This window comes from Corythoichthys intestinalis, chromosome 3 (genome assembly GCF_030265065.1).
Source record: "Corythoichthys intestinalis isolate RoL2023-P3 chromosome 3, ASM3026506v1, whole genome shotgun sequence".
Classification (NCBI taxonomy): Eukaryota; Metazoa; Chordata; class Actinopteri; order Syngnathiformes; family Syngnathidae; genus Corythoichthys; species Corythoichthys intestinalis.
In genome coordinates this window covers 29671354-29686291 of record NC_080397.1, presented here as the reverse complement: position 1 = coordinate 29686291, position 14938 = coordinate 29671354, and the positions used below count along the sequence as shown (strand labels likewise).

The 14938-nt window shown below is 38.3% G+C and overlaps 1 protein-coding gene across 2 annotated transcripts in view; it reads left to right on the top strand.

Moving 5' to 3' along the window:
- The window catches only part of zcchc8 (zinc finger, CCHC domain containing 8), a 31688-nt gene extending 17432 nt beyond the window's left edge, over positions 1-14256 (top strand). Inside the window, exons 9-12 of one of the 2 annotated variants that reach the window (XM_057831452.1) lie at positions 1271-1377; positions 5735-5821; positions 7604-7712; positions 13101-14256. In XM_057831452.1, the coding sequence (XP_057687435.1) occupies positions 1271-1377; positions 5735-5821; positions 7604-7712; positions 13101-14023 (1226 nt within the window). In that variant the 3' untranslated portion in view covers positions 14024-14256. The remainder of the gene's footprint in view (positions 1-1270; positions 1378-5734; positions 5822-7603; positions 7713-13100) is intronic. The other variant, XM_057831451.1, reaches the window with a different exon arrangement.
- Positions 14257-14938: the final 682 nt, after the last annotated feature.

Sequence of the window (14938 nt, the reverse complement as noted above, 5' to 3'; positions counted from 1 at the left end):
TTGCCTACTCCCGGGGGGTTTCCAGAATTGGCACCTTTCAAACTTACGGTAAGTTCTCGAGCCCCTGGGATCGTAGAACATCTTCGAGTATGTTTGTTTACTTGTAAGAAGGCATCATATTTATTTCTGCCTCATTGTTTAAAAAAAAAAAAAAAACTGGTACAATTTCAAAAGGTACAGGAAAAATTGGTCTTGAAATTACTTAAGAAGTGCCTGTCTAAGAAAAATATGTACAAACCCTTTAGATTTGATCCCAAAAAAAAATCTATTTAGCAACGAAGACCTCAAAAATGATTACCATATGGTTTTCTTAAAGGCAGAGTCTTTCCCAATGCAGTAATCGTAGTGTAGGTGGTGATGTGTGTTCACCTCAATTTTTTTTTTTTTTATTAACTCATTCCCTGCCAGACGTGTATGTTGCTATACCTAACATAATTAAGGGTTCATTCATTATATTATTCTTTCATCAAAATTTAAGCAACTTTTGATCTAAAACTTTTTCATCAAACCTTTCCATGCTATTTTTTAATACATTAGTTGTAAACCTGTGAATTTATGTCTATTACAGTGGTACCTCTAGCTACGAAAGCTTCAGTACATGAAAAATTCATTTTACCAAAAGTTTTTTTTCAACTACGTTTGACTATAAATGTAAACAAATGAAATATACACACCACATTGTGCAACATGATGATCATTTATATGAAACAAAAGAATATAACTTACAAGCGATGCTTTGTCAATGCACAAACCAAAATGAAATGGCAAGCAATGGCTGCCTAAGCTAGCTCGTATTTTGCCACTCTGTTTGCTGTAAGCTCGAGTAGTCACGTGATAACGTCTGTGGAACGGGCCTAACAAACCAGTTACTCTTAAGTGCCACTAGGGGTCGACATAGAATTACAATTTAAGAAAGGAAATAGATGATATGACAGCAAATTGAATGTGGTTTAGTAGAGCTTGGAAAGAATGAGGTGGGTTAGTGTTAAGCCTAACCCTATGTAAAACATGATTCATTTTATGAAAAAAAAAAAATGATATAAAAGTCACTCCGGAACAAATTTCTTATACTATTTGTGGCGATTTACTTCAGGGGGAGAGGGGGGGAGGGGCTATTTTAAAGCTTGTTTGTCGAGAGGAATGAAATACATGTTTGAAATATTTTGTCATTTGTTTCATACAAAAGCAAACCAGCAAGAAAAATGATTGTTCATCAAGAAAATCCTATTACCAATCTTCACATTGTGTTGTTTTGTTTGTTGTCATCTAGTGTCCAATGACAACAGTATGAGCAGCCCACAAAATGTCTCTTATGACATTTCCAAACTGGTGGATTTCCCTGGATTCAATGTGCCTGTGCCGCACAAAGTCAAAGATGTAAGTCAGTACTACATTTACCTACTTGTTGTTTTTTTCCTCATTCATCATTAAAAAAAGAATATTGGTTTTTTTTTCTCAGGGTTTCCGCGGGTCCTAATAAAGCCATAAAATGTCTTAAATTTAAAATCCGGATAATAAAGGCCTTAAATTTGCCTTAAATTTAATGGAAGATTGCGGTACGTTTTACATTTTTAGACTATACTTTCAATGCCAGGGAAATCTCTGTACTTGTTTTATTAATGGTTGTGCACTAAATACGAATGTTTGTGATTAATATATGTTATACGGCTACATTGTCCGCAACCTTTGCGTGCGTCAGCAACTCAAGTTGTCACCATGACGCCATTTCCTGGTTATTTGCGATCACCCAGAGTTCACCCATCATCTTATGCAATGGACTGAAAAGGGCATAAAATTACCAAAACCTTGTATGTAGTGGTAACACCAACAGTAAAAACAATAAAATGAAATGTGTAGTCGTGTACCATCTATAAAACCGTAGCAGCATAAACAACAGTTTTTAAAGCAAAAACGAAAGGTAGCATTTCTAGGTCAATTGGAATGGAGGGTGGCCGGGTAGACTCTGGATGACCTCGGGGGAGAAAAAAAAAAAAAAAAAAACATTCTTTGTAATAATTCCAAAACAGTTGCAGCACAAATGAAAAAATTTACAGCACATACCAGCCCAAATGATTGACACCATTTTTAGCCGGTTTAGATAGAAATGAGGGTGCTGGCTGACCGCGGGTTGACTCACAAAAGATTTGTAAATATCTCAAAAATAAAAGTGGCACAAACGAGACTTTTTACAGCACAAACGTAGCACAAACGATTGACATCATTTTTGCATACATTTGCATCGGATGGGGGGCCAACTTCACAGAGGTGGACAATGGGGGTCAAAGCGTTCGAATCGCACATGATAGGAGAAAAACACTATTGGTCTGTGGCAGTTGTGGGTTTACAGTGAAATTAAATTTTTGCTTTTTTTTTTTCCTTTGTCAGAAATTGTGACGACATGTTTTGGTCTCAAGATATTTTTAAGGTCTTTTAAACGTATTTAAAAAGCATTAAATTTGACTTTTAAAAGGCAACAACAACCCTGTTTTTACATTTTCAAGTACTTTTAAAAGGAACCATGGGTGTAAAGACTTGTTCTCTCGTGCTAAAATTAGAAACACATTAAAGATTGCCATTGATTTCAAAATGTATAATATTTATTACATACTTTGACTTACAGAGGGCGCCATGTCATACGCAAGCATTGCACGGGGGGGTTGATGATGGTTGCTCTTGGTAGAAAAGCTGTGCTCGATATTAGCGAAGCTAATGTAATGACCTGCAAGATTTGTTGGTTTTCATCTGGGGACTCGAGCAGCTAATAGATAGATAAACAATACACATATTATTGGTGTAGAAGAGCAATAACATGGTCCTTCTATATCTCAATGTGCAAAATAAGGCGTCATCTTAATCAGATGTGAAGAAAATTATACAAATAGCCAAATATCAAACTAAGTTTAACACATTCATTTGTTCTCCGTGTCGCTTATCTGTTATCGGGTCGTGGGGCACGCTGAAGCCTATCCCAGCATTCTACGGGCGAGAGGCAGGGGACACCCTGAATGCATTGCCAGTGGGTATGTCACGATCAGTGTTGTCAGATTACTTGAAAAAGTGATTTAATTACTGATTTCTGATTACACCTCAAAAAAGTAATCTAGTTACTTAACTGGTTACTTTATTATCAAAGTAACTAAGTTACTTTAAAAGTTATTTATCCATTACTTTTTACCCATTTTTCCTCCCTTTGCCACCTCAACATAAGAATGACAACAGAAAATTGTCATCGCATGTAATTGACTTTCCGATAATTTAAGGGAGAAGATCAGAATTTTTCTATTAACTACTCGATGGAGTTGATTTCCACCACCATTGACTCGTGCTAGCTTAGCCACTCCAGAGCCCTGAAACTAACAAATAACTGACAAACTGGATGGAATTTGTATAAATCTGCTCCACCGACTAATTAAACTCGAAGATTAAGCCTAATGTCAAAATTTCTGGAATTTGGTTTAGAGTTTAGGGGTTAACAGCATATCAGTGCCAATGTAAAACAATGCAAATTGACTGCGCAATAATCTACAACACACAAATGAATTGCACAGTACAATAAACACAAAGGTAGGGGCGGGTGCGAATACGCGCACAACCCGGAAGTACGCCGTACACACAAGCGGTCAATTTGGCCACAAAACGTGGCGGCAACTAAGCATTTTACACTCAATCGGACTTAAAACACATCCCAAAGATGCTAAACGAACACGTCACCTCACGACATAAATGTGCAACATGAATATGATTCAAATAATGCTTGCCAACTTGGAGCGATGACTACCCGGCGGCAAAGCTACAAAACTGCCGCGCATGTAGTGAGTCCAACATGTCGCTGGAACCCTCCAGAATGAAGGTAAAATAGTCACTTTCTTGGACGTACTCAGATCAACATTCCCTCGCACTCTGCTCTAATGTGCACCCGCGTTGGCAAACGCCTTTCTCATTCCCAAAACGCTTAGCGCGTGTGACTCGAGACCAAAACAGGAAGTAATTCTGAGCAGTTACCATGGAAACATACACGTAGCGGGAACCTTTCTAAGTTTCTAGCATTTTCCATTCAAAATGCTCTTTGTACTTGACTACCATATTCTTCATTCTACATACAGTACATTATGAGGCAATGACAAAATAGTAACGCACAGACACTAAGGAAACTAACTTTAATCAGATCACTGGTTTGGAAAACTAAACGCGTGAGATTTTTCGCTACTGAAGAAAGTAATCAGATTACAGTCACGCGTTAGTTACAACACTGGTCACGATACCAAATTTGTTTCGCTACCGATTAGGGCTGCAGTTATAGAATATGTTAGTAGTCGATTAATCGATGGAGTACGGTAGTTAGTTTGAATAATGGAGTAATCGGATAAGGAACATTAGAAATTAAAATACCTGAGCTGAGCCTCAAACGGTATTTTTTTTTTTTAAATGAGGATCTATGTAAAACAAAAGAACAATTGGCTAACTTACATAGTAAAAATCCGCTAGCTTAAATGCTATAAAATGCAAAAATTGTTTTTTTTTTCAATGCTCTTAACAAATGGTTCAGACACATATTCCCACAAAAAACGGCTAAATATACTTATGAACTAAATTATGAATGCATTAAAAAACATTAGCTCAAACAAAAACTTAGCTTACGTTGGTCATAACAGGGAGCAGATGGATTCAGCCATGTGAAAAGAGGCAGACCAGAGGGCAGTGTATCCACCCTAATCAATAAAACTAAATGGAAAACACTTTCAAATTGAACCATTACAACGCCACTTTAATTAAACGAATACTTGAAGCAACAAAATTTAATTCGAATATATTTTTCTAATCGAATACTCGAGTTAATCGATTAATCGTTGCAGCACTACTACCGATAGCAATGTGTATTTCGATACTTTTTGCAAAAAGGTGAAACACTTGAATGTCAATATTACAGTGAGTGTGGTGAACAACATGTTTTTGACATAGTTCCCAGAACTATTCTGCATGGTTGTCCTTCAAATGTTTGGAGAGATTTGATGTGTTACCACATTTTGCGAGGCAGACTTTGTAGCACCATTTACACTGCGGTGCTTCTTTGGCTCCCCTTTGTCATTCGGTTTAAACCCAAAGTATTTCTTGACATCAGGCCTCCATTTTAGAAATGAGCACGGCTTTTCCGCCACTGCAATCATTCTTCCTCATTCTCTTCTCGTCCGTCTGCACGCCTTCACTCTCTCAGCCAGTGAGAGTAGAGGGGGAGGCGCTAGGGCAACATACAAACTACACTGCTCAAAAAAGTAAAATGAATACTGAAGTAACACATTGTGGATATGAATGAAATATTTTTATTAAATACTTTGTTCTTTCCATAGTTGAATGTGATGACAACCGATTTAAACAAAAATTATCAGTGAAAATCAAATGCATCAACCCATGGAGGTCTGGATTTGGAGTTATACTCAAAATGAAGATTGAAAAGCAAATTACAGGCTAATCCAACTTTTATGTGATGTCCTTTAAACAAGTCAAAATGATGCTTAGTAGTGTGTGTGATCTGTGTGCCTGTATGATCTCCCTATAACGCCTAGGCATTCTCCCTAAAAAATGAAGGAGAGTGTCCTAGGGGATCTCTTCCCAGATCTGGACTAGGGCATCACTGAGCAATTTTGTTACGTAAATGTTATGTAATTATTTAATCAGAACATTTCATGTTGTTTTAATGAACTAAAGTGAAGGTTTTTGTTTCTTTTTTTTCTTCCAGGAATTCATGCGTTACAGTTCCATTCCCATACAGAGCAACCACCTGAAGCACAACTATGCCGCCTACCTGTCCAGCCACTTTGCTTCGGTAACACATGCCACTAGGAATCAAGAGAAGTCGGGCGAAATTGTTTAGTTCTTTAAAATGGGGTTGTGAGGCAGGTGTTCCTGTGTCTCAGTGGTCAGGGCAACACTTTCTGTATGCATCAGTCGACAGTGGGCACGACTGGCTAACTGGGCACACAATGTCAGCTTAGGATGTTATGTCCATCAGTTACGGCGAGGGTGTGACGTGGTTAGTCAACTGTCAGCATACTGGCCTGTTCTTATCACTTATTTCTTGCATGCTGGGCTTTAATTTGCACACATAAACATTTCTCTCACCCACTTATAGTTTAGATGTATTACATTGTTGGTTGGTTAGACTATGGTTTTAATAAAACAATAGAATCAGGCATGTCTTTGATTTTTGATTAGCATGTTATCAAAAATACTATTTCCCTTAGTACTTAAGAGGTTTGATACCTTTGGAATTAAGTAGTTAAGGAAAGGAGTCGAGAGAGAAAATAGATGAAAGTTGTGATCGATAAGTGTGGTGAAAATCAAGAAGCAAGGGTATGATATGAGAGTGTTGAAAAACAATTTGCCTCAATTTTCCATCCCATCATAATAGCCATATTTATTCAAGCATACTTAAGCTTTGGCATTTTGTTCCCAGGATAATCAATAATCAATAGAATATGATAGTCGGTATCTGTGTTCATTACCGCTTTAGGTCTCGCTGAATATAAACCCTGAAATTTATTTTCAGTGCGTGTCAAAGCGAGAACACTGAGAGCAATGCGCCTCGGCAGAGAAAACTGGAGCGAGAGTCTAATGGGGAGTTGCGGGCACCATACAGGCACTTTGTCGTGATTGTACTGAATGAAATACAATTAGAATTTTGACATTTTTATTATTTTACTTGTCAAGGATAATAAGGAAAGGGTTAACTTGCGGCCCCAAAGTTCAGTGTATGCGTCTTATTATATAAGATCACCGCCTCTTCTTTGGGTCCTTGCAAATTATGGCTATTAATTATATTTAAACACAAAAAATTCTGTATTGTACTGTAAACTAGGACGACTGGCTGTGAATGCTCATCTTTCAGTGCCATTGAGGACTCTAGACGTCCGATCCATGTTGATTGGGAGTCCAAATGGATTGGATGTCTAGCGCCATCAATGGAAGTCAATATTTAAAGATTTGAAACCAGAATCTTTAAAATAAAACGTCAACTCTGCTTTCTGCTTATGGTAGATTTTGAAATATCTGAGAATGAAACACTGGGGGAGTCATTTTTCAGTCAGACAACACAATATCAATAACTTTGACATGAAAGACTTTTGCTGAAAGTATTTGAGTATGGCAATGGCAAATCTTTTAGACCTCGGAGAAAATATTTTAAAAAACACAAAAAATAATGGCACTCTTGAGCACAGCCATTTTGTGACCGTCAATTTATAGCCACACGCATACACACTGATAGACCTGATCACAGCGCCATGTGATAAATGGGTATTAATATGGAAGGGCGCGCATTATGGGATACTTTCATATCATTGTCTAAAATGGTCCCGGCATTGATTCAAATGCACTCACCAAGGACAGTCACATCCTGGAACTACTGGCTTTAATTTACATTTTATTCTACTATTACACAGCAGAAAATGTCATTATGTATTTTTTTCCATTTTATTAAATAATATTGTTGCTGGAACGCACATGATAATGGTGTTGTAGTTGCCTTTAAAGGTTTTGGAAAACATTAAAAAAGTGTCGAAACATTGTCAGAATGTCAATGTCTAAATGACATTTTGTCTGTCAACAGTCCGATAGCCCAAGCAGTAAGAGGCCTCTCGAGTCGGACTCGTCTCAACACATCATGAAGAAGCACAGATCCAGCTATGAAAGCGACTCCGACATGGATATTGAATCAGGTAAACATAATCTAGAGGTGCAATTGATTGTTTAATCCCCAACTATTTTGATCATAAATTTCCCCCATTCGATCACGTGTAGTTAAGTCGAACACGATGAATCGATGATTGGCATTAATCCTACTACATGCGGTTTAGTCAAAAAGAGAAGGTAACTGAAGCACAGGCACCAAAGGAGAGCAAAACCCAAGCATAGCCATCCCAGGTCGGAGCCACGGAAGTTCACCCGTAAATATACTAGTCAGTGAGAGACGTCGGTTTATATATTGTACATTAAATAAAAGCTTTTTCAAATGTTTTATTAACCAGGTCATAGACTTCATAACCTATTGACATGACACGGGAAATGGGGCCGATTCATAGGGGGCCTAATTTCAAAAACATCAAATTCAAATATTTACAAACACAAAGCTGCTACTGACCTAAAACCAAAACAGGCACCTACCTTATCCATATAGGAGTCTCCATGAGCAGCGGCATCAAAAAATTCAAAGTGGTTCCCTTATAAAATCCTGATTATTTTCTATATAAGTATAACACAATTTAAAATGGCTATAAAAGTCTCAAAATTTTACACTAGATGCACAAAAATCACCAGATGCAGGGATAATCACCTATATTTTCAGGATCAATAGCAATATTTAACATATGTTTTTGACCAAAATAGCAACTTAATTAATTTTTTTATTTACTGCAAGTTTTCAACAGCTAATGAATCACTCAATTTAACATCAGAAACTTAATACTTGAGGAAAACATGCAGAATCATAAATATTTTGTAAATAGATAATTAATAAATTCTATATACAATCACAACTTATTATTAGGGCTGTCAAAATTATTGCGTTAACGGGCGTTAATTAATTTTTTAAATTAATCACGTTAAAATATTTGACGCAATTAACACACTAGGCCCGCTCAAACAGATTTAAATGTCAGTACAGTGAAAGGCCAACTTGTTAATTGTGTGTTATGGAGTTTTTCCGCCCTCTGCTGGCGCTTGGGTGTGACTTGCATATGTTATCTGGCGTAATGTCGTCCTCTGCTGGCGATTCAGTGCAGCTGATTATTTGGGTTTCGGCGCGCTTTTCTGACGTGATTATATGTCGACGCGAACTCACACTAATAGACAGTGCTATTCAGACCAGCTAACGTCCGCATCCAGTATTCAGTGGCAGTTCTCATAGCCCCATCACACTGTTTGTGTCTAATACATGCATCGCTTGTGAGTTATATTCCTCCTTTGTTTATATTCATGAGCATTAGATAGTTATTGATGATGTGTATTTGAATTTGTTCACATATATGGTGAAATGCAGTTACATTGTTAGATGCTTGTGAGCTAATTGGCTAGTGCTACTGCTCAAATGGACACGTGTGTGTACATTTTATGTTATTTTGTGATTTATGCAAGTTATTGACACATTGCCTTGTTATTTTCAGTTTTACAAAAATACAAGAAACGTGCTCCTGTCAAAAAGAGGTGACTTCAGTAAAGCCCATGCAACTTTGCCACACCGTCTGATTTCTTTTTGGAACTTATGTTCGCTATCTGTCAATTTGTGTACTCACACACATTGAGGACAGAATAGGGCTACTAGTTTATTTTTTGATTGAAAATTTTACAAATTTTATTAAAACGAAAACATTAAGAGGTGTTTTAATATAAAATTTCTATAACTTGTACTAATATTCATCTTTTAAGAACTACAAGTCTTTCTATCCATGGATCACTTTAACAGAATGTTAATAATGTTAATGCCATCTTGTTGATTTATTGTTATAATAAACAAATACAGTCCTTATGTACCGTATGTTGAATGTATATATCCATCTTATATAGTATATATAGTATAGTATATATCCATTCCAACAACAATTTACAGAAAAATATGGCATATTTTATAGATGGTTTGAATTGCGATTAATTGCGATTAATTACGATTAATTAATTTTTAAGCTGTAATTAACTCGATTAAAAAATTTAATCGTTTGACAGCCCTACTTATTATAGAATAGAATATCCCGTTATTATCATTATACACTATATACTGTTAGCGCCTGACGTAAACAGAGCTTTTCTGGCGAAAATTCTTGTGAATAAATGCTTAAATCCCCGAATTCTTCATAGATATGGACGTTAAACAGTCTCGATTCTGGGTTAAAAGCTAAGAAACCGTACAGTTAGCATTTATTTTACGTATATTGACAAAGACCATACTACTATATTAGCAAATGAGGCTAGCGGATGCCTGGTGTAAAAGCTTTTCTGGCGAAAATTCTTGTGGATAAAAGCTTAAATCCCAGAGTTCTTCATAGATATGGCCGTAAAGCAGTCTCGATTCTTGGTTGTAAACCATGAGGCTGGTCAGATATGAAGATTAGCTGCCTCCCTGTGTAAGCAAAGAAGAAAATCTCTGCGAATAAATGCTTCAATCACGCATGCATGGTACGAAAAATATCATATTTACCTTGAATCCTCGAACAAATCACTCCTGAGACAATCCTTCCTGTTTGTATGCGGTACAACTTTCGTAGTTAAATCCAATCCTAAGTAAATCCAAGCTTAAATCCGACTAGAGCGTGTGCAGTCTTGGGTTATTATTAAATGACGCTCGGCCCCCTCTGATAAGGCGTCACGCAAAGAATGACGAAGTGACACATTAATAGTGATGTCTATCACCACGCCTATTTTTGCATGCCTTTGATGTTGCCTTTATGTTTCAAAGAAAAATTGCTCACAATGGCCTGGTTGGGTTCCTTTTTTCCACCACACAATACCCTTCACGTCCAAATTGTTGTTTTCTTCAATGACCAATTTATGATCAACATTTTGGACCCAAAAATACAAAAAGATTTTGTCAAAATTGGTAATATTGATGTCCAATTGACAAGCAAACATGCGCGATAAAACATTTTGAAGCTCGGTAATGTTTATTCAACTTGTTAGGATAAACATTCAACAGAAAAAATAAAACTGAATAATTTTATGTTTAAAGATTTTTTTAAAAATTATTATTATTATTTTGTTTGCAGTCGTTTTTTCTCAGTATTTTCGTTGATTGTGAGACAAAATATTTTCGCAAATTTAGAGAAAGAAATGATCAACAATTTTTGTGCGCCTTTGTCATGCGGATTACACAAAGAAAAAAAAATCTAGCACTTTCTCTTCGAGTTGATGAAATAACGCAATTGCTTGCGCTAAATCTAGGTTTCCATTCATTCCGCACATTTCACAAAAGCCCCTATCATATACTCCGAAACACTGGAAATAACGCGGGACCTAACCCTGCAGCAGTTCTGTGTGAAAACGATGTAGATGAGATTACGCAGACATTTCATGGGTTGCGTCCTAGGATCATGTCCGGGACTTTGCTGGGAAGCGGTGTGTGTGAAAGCAGGCGTTAAATTCCCGGGTCACAGCACGATGGCTGATGATGTCAATATCATGACGGGCCGATCGTCATTCCTCCCTCTTCGCAGTAAGACGAAAAGCGGTAAACAAACGTTGCAATTACAAACAAAGCAAGCTGGAAATAACAAATTGAAAACATAACAAAATTAAAATGTCTATTACGTTCGAGCCGGGCCGGGGTTCTCTAACTTTTTAAAACAAATATTTATTTATATATGTATACTAAAACGATGTATGCCTCTTTAAACTAAGGAATACTTGTCATAAAATAAATAATTTGGATTTAAAAAAGGGAGGGCTCTGTATGGTCATTGCAAACAGTAGCTGCAGAGCCAGAGCGTGCCATGCGCCCTCTTTTTAATCTTTCCCTTTGTGAGTCCGCAATACCGCATCTGTTTATTTATATTTACCAACTTTTCCAGCTTTATTTCATTGGGTAAATACATTTATTATAGGCCTGCACAGGATATCGTTTGAATATCGCCATCGCAATGTGTCCATGTGCAATAGTCACATCGCGGAACATGCAATTGTTTTAATTGTTTTTTTGTTTTTTGTTAATAAACGGAGCAAGTGTGCAGATCCTGGATCCCTTTAAAGTACAGCAAGCCTGGATTAAACGACATTATATAAATTAGCGATGTCCCCGATCCGATCGAGTGATCGAAAATTAGGCCGATTTCATCATCGGGTGAAAAGGATCGGTTTTTTAATTTTTAAAAACATATTCATGTTTTTCTGCTTCATGTTCGTACAGCGCCACAGCCTCTCACCCTTCCTCCTGCTAAGCAAGTGTGACCAAACTGTTTGTCTTGTGAAAAATATGGGTGTACCTACATGTTGTGTTGGTGCAAAAAAAAAAAAAAAAAAAGTTAGGTGCAACCAATGCAAAAAGTAAGTGTGGAGCCTTGGCAATATATATCGCAATGTTCATTTTTTCTAATGTCTTTCAGGCCTATCCTAAACAGAGCTATTCAAATTATCTGGTGAAAATTCTTTGTTTTAATATTGCAATATAATATCGCAATGTATTGCAAACCCCCCAAAATCGCAATGATAGTTTTTTCCAATATCGTTCAGGCCTAATTTATAATGATCATAAAAATATATACACTACTTAAACATTAGTTTTTCATCATTAGTTTTCTGCCAACTGAGAATTCGTTACAAAAGACAGGCTTTTATGCACAGGCATCGACACAAATGTGATCACACAAAACTCAACCAGTCCGTTTTCTCAAGCAGTAAGCAGTGCTCTGTCCAGTTCTGACTGGAGCATCCCCTCCCTTTCCTACTTCTCCTGAGTCCTCACAAATAAAACATAAAAATTTCGGGTTGGGGTTTGGGCTCAGGCCTAAAAAATAAAATGTAAAATTTCAGGTTTTTTTTTTTCGGGCTTGAGCCTACAAATAAAACATAAATTTCAGGGGGTTTCGGGCTCGGGCCTGCAAGTCAAGTTAATTGATCGGGCTCGTGCCGGGTCGGGCTTTAATACCCGTGGACAAGGGTCGGGCTGGATTTTTTTAGGCCCGATATTACCTTTAGCTTGAATACAGTCTTGATGAGTTTAAATTGACTGCAGTTACGATGTCGGGAACGCTTCCTCCGGAACAAAATGGGAGTTTCCCTGAATATGTGTGTGAAAAGGGCTAAAGTTGCTCGTTTTGAAAAAGGACAAAAAAATGATGGAAATATGGACATAAACACATGGTCCATGCAGCGTTTTAATGTTTATTCATGAGGGAAAGAAATCTATAAAACTCAATTATCTACCATTTTACTTGGTCAGTTGACATAAGTAAAATCGACCATGGACCTCAACCTCCACATTTTCAAAGAAGACCAACCAGCGGCATATGGGTGATGATATGAGCGCAGGATGCCTCCCGTGACTTTTAAGGGTTAAAGAAACTATCAATCATTGTATGATTAATGTAGTCACACAAATAAAATTTGATTTTTCTGCCTGATAGATCCCGGCACCCCTTACCGATCCTGCCGCCAGGGCAACTCTCACTTCCAACCACCGCTGCCAGTTGGTTCCCCGAGCTTCAGCTCGCCTCCGCCGCAATGCACCCCACCTGCCACTCCCACGCCGCCGCCCCGTACGCCCACCAATGGCTCCCCGGCAACGAGGGGCCACGAATGGGTGGTGGTGGATGATGCTGTGGAGGGGACAGAGGATGAGCTAACCCTAGAGGAGCTGGAGGAGCAGCAGAGATTAATCTGGGCAGCACTCCAGAATGCAGATACTGCCAACAGCAACACGGTAACGTCCACAGCAGGGACTCCCACGGGACAGTCGGCCAACTTGTCCGCGCCTATACAAGATGACTCTGAAATGGAAAACCTGGAAGTTGGGGGCTACACGGATGAGAATCCAATACCGCACGGCGAAATTTCTCATAACGACGGCACCCTTAGCCCACCCGCATCCCGAGAGGGCGACGTCTCGAATGCTGATGACGTTCTTCCGGCTACTTCCAAACAAGGAAGCGCCCAAAGTCCTGCTGCGCCTGAATCCAAAGTAGACTGTCCCCAGCGCCCTTGTCCAAAAGAATTCCCAGAACATCCCCGAAGTCCAGGTCCAATCGAATCTCAGGACGAAAGCCCTCAAAGTCCCGCTCTGCTTGAATCACAAGAAGATAGCCTACGATATCCGAACAAAGTCCAGGAAGACTGTCCCCAGAGCCCCAATCAAGATTCTCTGAATGTAAACGCAGCCAACCCCAAGGTGTTGGCCGTTCCCCATCGGAGCCGCTTCGCAGAGGGCATCGTACCTTTTGAGGAAACGCCGGAGTACACGGAGGTGGCCGAAGCTAAGGGGACGTACCTCCGCATCAGGGACTTGCTCAAGAGTTCGCCTAGAAATTTAAACAAAAAGAAAAATGACTGAAAAAAAATTGTGACTTGTGCTTTTCCTTAAATGATTTTTATGTACTGCACCTAATGAGTCAGAACAAATAATTCTTTCCATTTTATTATTAATTGTACATTTGTCACGTTTCTGAAATTTGATTTTTTTTTGTATTTTTGATGCTTTCAACAGTGTTGATGTAAACCTGTTTGAATGGCCTAACAATGTTTTTTTTCCTCAAATAAATTTGAGTGACAAACTGTTCCACTTATTCATTCATTCATTCATTTTCCATGCCGCTTATTCCTCACGAGGGTCGCGGAGGTGCTGGAGCCTATCCCAGCTAACTTCGTGCAGTAGGCAGGGGACACCCTGAATTGGTTGCCAGCCAATCGCAGGGCACAAGGAGACACACAACCATTCACGCACACCTATGGACAATTTAGAGTGTTCAATCAGCCTACCATGCATGTTTTTGGGATGTGGGAGGAAACCGGAGTTCCCGGAGGAAACCCACGCAGGCACGGGGAGAACATGCAAACTCCACACAGGAAGGCCGAAGCCCGGGATTGAACCCTAGATCTCAGAACTGTGAGGCAGACGTGCTAACCACTCAGCCACCGTGCCGCCCTGTTCCACTTACTATTTGGAAAAAAAAAAAAAAAAAAAAATTACAGAAAGGATTGAAAATAGGTTGTCATTTTTTCCAAATAGTCTTGAATAAAACACGGAAACGTGCACCATCACGTTGTATGGAAATGAATAATAAATGAGATTGAGTACACCTTTTAAATTTTGCTCAACTTTTATGTAAAGCTGAAATTAAATTGCTAAACATGTATAAAAAACAAGGGCGTATGTATGCATAGGGATGGTAGGGACAAAACTACCAACTTTTCAAGATGCTTAAATTTTCCCCACCAACTTTTACGCAATCTTATTTGCATTGTATAT